This window comes from Bos taurus, chromosome 13 (genome assembly GCF_002263795.3).
Source record: "Bos taurus isolate L1 Dominette 01449 registration number 42190680 breed Hereford chromosome 13, ARS-UCD2.0, whole genome shotgun sequence".
NCBI classification, from domain to species: domain Eukaryota; kingdom Metazoa; phylum Chordata; class Mammalia; order Artiodactyla; family Bovidae; genus Bos; species Bos taurus.
Window position 1 is genome coordinate 79556118 of NC_037340.1, and position 10014 is coordinate 79566131.

The following is a 10014-nucleotide window of genomic DNA, read 5'->3' on the forward strand; positions in this document are numbered from 1 at the left end:
CCTCGAGAGGTCGGGACTAAAACGTAGGACAAAAGTGAAGAAAGCTGTGGAGGGCAGTCCACCTCTGGCTCAGAGATCCTGAGTTCAGTCTGCGTTTTGCAGCATCTTCGCAGTGGGCCCTGACCCCGCTGGGCCTGTCTTCTACCAACGGGGCCTCCTCCCCGGAAGGTTTAAGGAAGACTGGGGACAAAGACCCCACAAAATGGCAGCTGGCATCATCCCTTCCCCCACTTTTCAAAAAATCCCACTGACACCTAGTGAAGTCACCCTAGGGGTTCATCCGGCCCACGCCCCTGCATCAAGCAACCGACGCCGCACAAAGCGGCCGCCACCCGGGAGTGCGCGGGGAGAACCCGACGCCAAAGCGCAGGGCTGCCCGCGGGGCCCGGCCCCGCCCAGCTGCCTTCTCCGGCGACTGCAGCCCCACCTGGGCAGCCTCGGGAAATGCACGCTTCCAGGTCCCACCCCAAGCAGTCACCGGCGGGCCCGGGCGGGCCAGGAATCGGCATTTTAACCAGCTCGCCTCCCCCCGCACCCTCTCCCCAGGTTAACTCTGCCCCGGTGATGCCACAGCCCCTTAAAACCTCAACAGGTCAGCGCCCTCCTCCCAATGGGAAGCTGTCAGGGCGCAAAACACCCGCGCCTCCGCTTTCCGAGTGAGTGCAACCCTCACGAGGCGGCCCAGGGCCCTGCCTCTGCGGAAGGGTACAGCAGGTGGCAGCCGCCGCCCCTGCCGGGCAAGGCTCCTTCCTCAAATTGTGGGGACCGCGGGGAGGGGGTGCAGGCGACCAGCAGGAGCTGCTCTCGCCCTCCAGCGGTCCAGCCGGGGCCGGGCGGGGACCCCGCGGCGGGTCTGCGGCGGGGGCAATGCCAGCCGAGAATTTCCCGGCTCCCGAGGGCGGTTCCAGGCGAAGAGCGAGGTTCGATATTGACCAAATCGGAATTACGAAGACAAGGCGTAATGAGGAAACAATAAAATGGATAGAAGGCGAGGCTGATCCCAGGTCCACAGCGCCGGGCGGGCCCGGCCTCCCGCGGTGCCTAAAGCAAGGCGGGCAGAGGTGCCCGGTAGCCGGGCGCTCGGGCCCGAAAGGGACGCGATCGCGCCGCGGGGCCGGGCCGAGCGGAGCCGGACCGCTCCCCGCCCGCCCCTCCCCGGGCTCGGCCGCCGGCTCATGGCGCCGGCCGACCTGTCAGGCCCGGCCCGGCCCGCCCCGCCCGGCGCCGGGCTGCGGCCGCGCGCGGACAAAGGAGGGCGGCCGGCCCGCGCCCCGCTCACCCGGCGCGGGGCCTGCTGTCCATCCGCTTCTTCTGGCGCACCGGCTGCAGCGGGATGTTGTCCGTCATGTCGCCCGCCTTGACCGCCGCGCCCCCAGCGCAGCCTGGGCCGCCGCCCGGTCCGGCCTCCGCGCCACCGCCCGCCGGCGCCGCGCCGCCCCGGGGGAGGAGGCGGCGGCAGCGGGCGGGCCGGGCCCGCAGCGACGGGGCGAGCTCGCGAGCGCCGGGCCACGCGCGGAGCCGCCCGCGCGGCCCGACCGACGGACACGGGCGCACCATGGGCCCGAGCTCCGCGCGCCGCCCGCCCGCCCGCGCCGCGCCTGCCACGGGGGGCGGCCCGCCGGGCCCGCGCGCGGCCGCCGCAGAGGCCCCGCCCCCGGCCCGCGCCGCGCGCCCCCCACGAGCGCCCACCCGGCCGCGCGCCCCCCGCCCACGCCCCGCGTGCGCGCGCCCGGCCTCCCCCCGCCCCCGCGCACGCCACTTTCACCCGCACATGCCCGCCTGTGTGCACACGCACACGCCACCAAGCTCACACCGCATCCATCCTCTCACGGGCTCACTCTTGCACACTCACACGCGAGCCACACACACACACACACATTCTCACCCGCTCCTCCCTACCAGCATCTGACATTCAGTCACTCTCGCTCACCCGCACAAGCACACACCCTGCCACCCGCACACCCATTGTCCATCCTGGACCTCACCCACGTGAGCCCCTAGGAATCACAATCACAGGGACACACTGCCTCAGTGCTCTCCAGACTCCCTCAGCCACCATCCTTCACCATCGCTGGCCCCTCACTCTCCCACCTGGATCCTGAAATTCCCCATCACAGTGTGCACTCACACACCTGCACACCCTCCATCTCACACTCACCCCTCACCTGCCTCTGGGGCTGACACGTGTGCTCTGTCACACAGACACATTCAACCACACTGAGACACACACAGTGACTCCTCCGCCCAGACCCGCGTCCACACCTACCTCCTCTCCCAGTGTCCAGGATCCACTCACTTTCCAAGGACCCCGATAAAAATTTAAGAACAGAAAGAAAACGAACAGTGGTGTAGGAAGGAGGGAGGGAAGTTAAAAATCCACGTGTAATGAAAGAACCCCAAAGTGTAACACCGTGTTAACTAACCTACTGCAACTAAAGGGAAATTTTAAGTAGCTACACCTAACACATCTGATGTGGGATGTGGGTGCCTTTTAATTCGTTTGCTATGAATAAGGGCAAAGCCACCAAGCATCTGTGTCCGGGGCCCTGAGTGAAGGAAGGCGGATACCAAACCAAGAAGTGTGACTTATCTCATGTCCCGATGAAGTTCCTCAAGAACAGCATGTCGCTAGAGGTTGCTGTATTGCACCTTTGAAGGGGAAACGGCATTCTTTGGCTAACAGACCTGATCTGCTCTGCGTCGTGCAGGACGGTGCCAGGCACACGGCAGCATGCACAGCCAACTCTCAGGAAAGGCTTATGGAGTGGAGGCAATGTAAACACCCTGACCCACCAATTATGGCATCAGAGGGGGCCCCACCCTCTCCCACCTGCTCCCCAGAGGTCCCCTCTCAAACCCCACCCACCTCAAGGCCTCTTCTCCACTCCACCACCACACAAGGGGACAGAAAAGACCAAAGAGATCATGGCCCTTTAATCCAAGGGCCCCCACACAGCTGGGAGCCAATAAACGCTAGCTCGTGTTTTTATCAAGCACCTAAAACGCCATGGAATCCCTTATCTCATCCTCCAAGCAGCCCTGCCAGCTGAGTCTAAATGAGCACACCCATTTCACAGATGAGGAAACAAGACACTCAGAGCGGCCTGCACAAAGCAACGTGGTTAGGAAGGAACAAGACTGGGCTCCCAGGCCTGGTCTTCTCTGCTCCAGAGGAAGGAAAGATGCCCTCCAGTGACCAGTGGAACCAGTGATCCTGACATTTCCAGGCAACTACGAATCCTGATCTCAAACACCTTCCAGCTCCCTCTGGTCCTCGGGGCGCCCACCTCTGGCCGCCTTCACTCACCAGGCTGTGCCCTCACTGTCTAGGGTACAGAGTAATAATAGTGGCCCTTCATCTGAAATCCTGTATCACTTCAGCACCTCACAACTGTAGAACCAGAGGCAACTTACAAACAGTTGGGCCTCAGTTTCCTCATCTGTAAAATGGGGGGCTTCCCTGGTGGCTCAGATGGTAAAGGATCCCTGCATCAGGAAGATCCCCTGGAGAAGGGAATGGCTACCACTCCAGTATTCTCGCCTGGAAAATCCCATGGGCAGAGGGCCTGGCAGGGGTCACAGAATCGGACACAACTGAGCAACACACACACACACACACTGGCCTCATAGGATTGTTGGAAGGATTAGAACCAATTGTGTACACACAGCAATTGGAAAGCTGCATACATACAGGGAGAATTGTGGGCGCTCAGGATTGTTGCAAGAATTCGGGGCAGTAATAGCAAAATGTAAAGCAGTGCAATGCATGTCACATAGTAAGTTTTCACCAAGGTTAGTGATTATAATTTCTCCTCCTCCTCCTCCTCCTATAAATGTTAGGATTTTTTACTTATTAAAGAAACAACAAGGCTTCTCTGGTGGCTCAGTGGTAAGGAATCTGCCTGGCAATGCAAGAGACATGGGTTTGATCCCTGGTCTCAGAAGATCCCACATGCTGAGCAGCAACTAAGCCCACGCTCCACAACTGCTGAGCCTGTGCTCTCGAGCCCAGATACCCAGCTGCTGAGCCCACGTGCCCGAGGCCCGTGCTCTGCAACAAGAGAAGCCATCGCAGTGAGAAGCCCAAGCACCACAACCAGAGTAGCCCCCAGTCTCCACAACTAGAGAAAAGCCCTTGCAGCAACAACGGCTCGGCACAAAGAAAATAAAACGAAAAAAAAATAAAATTCTTTTTTTAAAATAGTAAAAAATAAAATAAAAAATACCATCAGTGTTATCAAACGGGGTCTCCAGACAACGTTCTAGGTAGATTTTTGAACTTTAGTTAATAATTATTTCTGTAGGAGTAGGTACAGAGAGCTCCATATACCCACTCCATATCCACCCTGATCCCAAACCCAGCAATTTTCCTCACTAACATTTTGCATGATTGTGGTACATCTAAATGGATCTGAAATTTCTCCTCGTCTCTACTTTCTGCTTTTTCTCTAGTCAACAGGTATCATTTTTTAAAAGTTTTTCTTTAAATGAATTTTGAAAAGACCAAGAGCCCCTCCTAATCTCCAAAGGTAAAAATATTTCATATGAACAGAGAGGCACTTTTTTATTGCCTTTGTATTTTCCAAATTTCTGTGTGCTTTTATAATCACTGCAGAAAACAAAAATGACTCCCTTCCAGGAAGGCAGTCCCTGAGGAAGGGAGGCACTTAAAGGCTTTTATCTATCCAGATACTTGTGTGACATAGCAGAGGGCCTGTGGGGCTGGAGGGAACAGTGCCAGGGTCCAGGAGAGCAGCAGAGTGGGGCAGTGATGGGGTGGGGCTGGGCGGAGGGCATCAGAAGCCCTCTTCCCAGCTTGGCCCTGCCTTCTCCCGACGGCCCTAGAAACAGCTACCTTAGGGTCCTGCTTTCTGAGGAGCCCCTTTCACGGCCTTGGACAGCCCTGTCCACCCAACAGGCTCTGGAGCAGGCTCCATCCAACAAGTCACTGACCCCTAGATACCTGGAACAGAATGATCTTTGACAGACAAGCCAACCTAGTCCAGCCTCGTCTTGCCACAGAGGCCCACAGAGGTCACCAAACCTCACCAACAGATATTGGGCCCAGACCATAATCTATTTTGAGACTCAGTCCAGCCTACCCTGGAGCCTCATTTCCATAGCTCGCCAAGCTGGCTGAGGCTGTTTGCAGAGTGCAGGGTACTAGCAGGGCTCAAGGCGAAGCAGGGAAAAGGGGACCAAAGACTTAATGAAACTGTTTGGATAGGCCTTCCCTGGCGGTCCAGTGGCTAAGACTGCTCTCCCAGTGCAGGGTCAGGAAATCAGCTCTAACATGCTGCAACCAAGGGTTCACACGCCCCGACTAGATGCTACAACCAAGACTCAGGGCAGCCAAACCTTGTTAATGCTCTGGGTAAACCCAGACTGGGGGGACTTGCTTTGGTGCCTACAGTCTTCTCTGTGGATGAATGCCCCAGGTCGTCCCTTTGAGTTTCTCAACGTGGGTGCTACTTACTTTGGGGCTATTCCCAGATTGTGGGGGGCTGCCCCGCTCACTGGACGATGTGCAGAAGCAGCCTTGGTGTCTACCCCTGACGTGCCAGGAGCAGCTCAGCCCCTTCTCCCAGGCTGTGACCTCCACTGAAGTCTCCAGACATGGCGAAATGTCCCGAGGGTAAAACTGTCCCTACTTGAGACCCACCCAGCTAGAACGTGATGTTAATCTAGTAAGACAGTATCTCTAACACTGACCTCATCTTCCCGGTTCCCCTTTTGTGGGGAAAGAACTCTCTTAAGTGCTTTCCATTACCAACTATATCTAGTTAAGATCTAATTATATTAGTTTGTATGGTACTGTTTTTATCCCCAGACATTGGGGAGTTTAAGGAAAATACCACTCAACATTCATTCATTCAAGCCATATTCACCTAGCACCTACAATATTCCAGCCACTGGGGATAGTTAACAAGACACACAATACCTGCTGCCCAGAGCTGAGGTCTCTGCTGGTACCTAGATCTAAGAAAAGACCGAAATCATCAAGATGACCAGATGACCCGTCTAGCAGGCCTTCGGGGTTACCTGCCTCTTTCATGGTCACTGAGCTATTTTCCAACAGAATACTGCAGTTAACACAAACGATTCTCCCTGGTAGAGATGCAAATGAATTTTGCCCAGTGGAATGCCGCCGATTCTAGCCCTGTGAAGACTGACTCCTTTTTTCATCAGTTTACTTCAATCTTCCTGATTACCTGAAATTGAGGACTTTTTTCAATTCTTTCAATCAGTTGTAACTGTTGATAGAATCTCGGATACATGTTCATTTTACATTTGTAGGAGTCTTGATTTTCCCGTTCCAAAAGGTTATACTTTAACAGGATAGACAGAATAAACAAGCCAACATTTCAGAGAGTGCAAAACGCCATGTAGATAATACAAAAGGGAAGCACAAAAAAAGAGGTGCGTTTATCATTCTTACTTGATAAAAAGTTGGCAACTGTAAGCAATTCTCTTTTATTTCCCCATTTTTAAGAACAATTTCCTGCTTTGTGGAATCCCAAAGATGAGCAATCCTAAATTCCATTATAATTTCCTGTCCTGGGTCCCCTGGGGTCTTTACCACACAAGAAAGTGAAGACAGAATCGGCCTCCAACACAATTAACTCAGGATATTTAGGAAGGTCAGTGAAAATGATTTCTGCCACCAGGATGGCCTGAAGCCATCAGGATAGCCAGCAAGCATTAAAAAGCAAAACAAAACAAAAAGCTGGTTCGGGTGAAGTAAACAGTTAGAGAGGCAAACTTGACACCAGGTGTATCTACAGCACAAACCACGGGATGATACAGAAGGTTGTTTCAGTGCTTTTAAGGACCAACAATTATCCCTTTAGCATAAAATAAACCTCTGTATCCTTTGTCCCAAGCCTTTAGAACACGGGTATTTCAGTTTACCTCTTTCCCTGAATTAATGGGCTTCCCTGGTGGCTCAGATGATAAAGAACCTGCCTCAAACACAGGTTCGATCCCTGGGTCGGGAAGATCCCTTGGAGAAGGAAATGGGAACCCACTCCAGTATTCTTCACTGGAGAATTCCATGGACAGAGCTTAGCGAGCCACAGTCCATGGGGTCACAGTCAGACACAACAAAACAACTGAATTAATAGATGGTTTACCAAGGGTTAGCCTTTTGATGAAAGTGAAAGAGTGAAAAAGTTGGCCTAAAGCTCAACATTTAGAAAACTAAGCTCATGGCATCTGGTCCCATCACTTCATGGGAAATAGATGGGGAAACAGTGGAAACAGTGGCAGACTTTATTTTGGGGGGCTCCAAAATCACTGCAGATGGTGATTGCAGCCATGAAATTAAAAGACACTTACTCCTTGGAAGGAAAGTTATGACCAACCTAGATAGCATCTTCAAAAGCAGAGACATTTTTCCAGTGGTCATGTATGGATGTGAGAGTTGGACTGTGAAGAAAGCTGAGCGCCTAAGAATTGATGCTTTTGAACTGTAGTGTTGGAGAAGACTCTTGAGAGTCCCTTGGACTGCAAGGAGTCCAACCAGTCCATCCTAAAGGAGATCAGTCCTGGGTGTTCATTGGAAGGACTGATGTTGAAGCTGAAACTCCAATACTTTGGCCACCTCATGCAAAGAGCTGACTCATTGGAAAAGACTCTGATGCTGGGAGGGATTGGGGGCAGGAGAAGGGGACGACAGAGGATGAGATGGCTGGATGGCATCACCGACACAATGGACATGAGTTTGTGTATACTCCAGGAGTTGGTGATGGACAAGGAGGCCTGGCGTGCTGCGGTTCATGGGGTCGCAGAATCGGACACGACTGAGTGACTGAACTGAACTGAACTTACAAAGGGTTGGAGGGTGGAAATGATAGAAGAGGGGGACAAGAGGGGAAGAAATACAAATCGTTTGGGAAGTTCCTTCTCCCAGAAAGGTCACTTTCAAACATTTAGACTTTAGGGTTAAGAATCTGCTTTGGAAGGCAGGGTCACTGGTTCAATCCCTGGCTCTAGCTTGGAAGACTCCACGTGCCTCTGGGCAACTAACCCTGAGGCGCTGCAGCTACTCAAGTCCTGGAGCCCCAGAGCCCGGGCTCCCCAAGAGAAGCCACCACCACCAGGAGCCTGCACACGGCAGCTAGAGCAGCCCGACTCGCCACAGCCAGCGAAAGCCTGAGAGCAGCATCGAACATCCAGCACAATCCAAAATTTTTTAAAAATTTCTTTTAGACTTTCAAATGCAGTTTGATGCTTCTTTTAAACACTTTCTGAGGTCTTACCCTTAATACCTCAATTGCAGCATCCACTTCTGAGAGGCAAATTTGCTTCCTGCTCCTCGTTTTGGCCATGTTTAGCTAATGCTCCATTTTCATTATTTAGAAATAGTTGAATCACGGCAAAGTGGTAAGGACCTGGGGTTTTTTTGGTATTTTTTTATTTAGGGGGAAATCTGAATTTTCATGTATACCAGGACCAAAGCAGGATCCCTAGACCAAAAGCAGTTGCTTCTCTCAGCTTATTAGGAGATGTTAATAGCTCTGAAAGCTAATAACTCACTTTCTGTGAAGAGAATTGCACATTTCTTGTAGTCATTAATGATTTTGTTTGGAAACAAGGAAACAGAACTGAGGGAGTTACCAGGACAATGATTACGCCACAAGAAGCACATGCTTTCTCCACCAGAAAAAGTGCCCCTTTAAATGACTATGGTTACCGAATCCGTAAATAAACGGGCCGAGGAGAGAAGAAAGCGAAGTCGTGAATTAGCCACGACGGTGTTTAGATCTTAATCAGAGACTGTTTAGATCTTAATCAGAGACCAGGTTGGGGACTGCCTGGTTGTCCAGTGGTTAGCGCTGCGCTTTCCAATGCAGCGGGCACTCGGTTGACCCCTGGTTGGGGAGCTGGTTGGGGAGCTAAGACCCCACATGCCTTGTGGCCAAAAAACACAAAACATAAAACACAAGCAGTATTGTAACAAACTCAATAAAGGCTTTAAACATGCTCCACATTCAGTTCAGTTCAGTCGCTCAGTCGTGTCCGACTCTTCGCGACCCCATAAATCACAGCCCGCCAGGCCTCCCTGTCCATCACAAACTCCCAGAGTTCACTCAAATTAAAAAAAAAAAAAAAAGCACAAGGTCAGAATCACAAATTTAGCCAAATATACCTCTCTGATGGATTCAAAATAGACTTCCCCCAAACTCAGCGAAGAGCCTACAACCAACGTTCTGCCGTTCTCTAACTTCCAGCCACAAGCATTCAAACGTGCTAGGGTAGCCTGATGAAGGTGGTGGTGGGGAGGGGGATCAAATGCACTCACTGGAACCGGTGAAACTGCAACTCCCACCGAAATACTGTTGCTGTGTCCATATCTGAAGACACACAGAAAACCCACCTTAGAAATTACCCCCACCGGCCTACTTTCTTTGTACATTACTAGAGAATGCTGAAGTATGCCATTGCATGCATGCTTCCTGGGTTACGAACTGCCAAGAACCACTGTCTGGAAGGTGAAGGAGGCGCCCACCGCCTGATGGCTTTGGCCCCACATGCCTGCCTTCCTCAGTCTCAACAGACTGAACCAAGAGAATCCTCGTGATCCAGAGTTGGGACCAATTTTTATGCCCATCTCATCTGGGACATAATAAGTGTTCAATACGTTAGCCTTCTCATTTTGCTTGTTTGGTTCAGAAAGCTGGACGTGGCCTATTTGTGCTGCGAGCTCAAGTCACTTCAGTCATGCCACCTCTTTGCAACCCCATGGACTGTAGCCCGCCAGGCTCCTCTGCCCGTGGGGTTCCCCAGGCAAGAATACTGGAGTGGGTTGCCATGCCCTCCTCCAGGGGATCTTCCTGACCCAGTGTGTCTCCTGCGCTGCAGGCAGATTCTTCACCACTGAGCCACTGCGGAAGCCCCTATCCTACTTAGTTGGGTGGAATTTCTCCCAAGGCAGCTGGAAATGATTGTCAGGAAAGGACTCTCAGGTGTGGAGCAGAAACTAACAGAAAAATTTACATACACGCCTGGTGG

The 10014-nt window shown here is 52.6% G+C and overlaps 1 protein-coding gene across 1 annotated transcript in view; it reads right to left on the reverse strand.

Annotated features, from left to right (window-relative positions):
- ATP9A (ATPase phospholipid transporting 9A (putative)) overlaps positions 1-1420 on the reverse strand; it is a 123849-nt gene extending 122429 nt beyond the window's left edge. The window contains exon 1 of the mRNA XM_025001333.2: positions 1280-1420. Within this exon, the coding sequence (XP_024857101.1) occupies positions 1280-1347 (68 nt within the window). The 5' untranslated portion in view covers positions 1348-1420. The remainder of the gene's footprint in view (positions 1-1279) is intronic.
- Positions 1421-10014: the final 8594 nt, after the last annotated feature.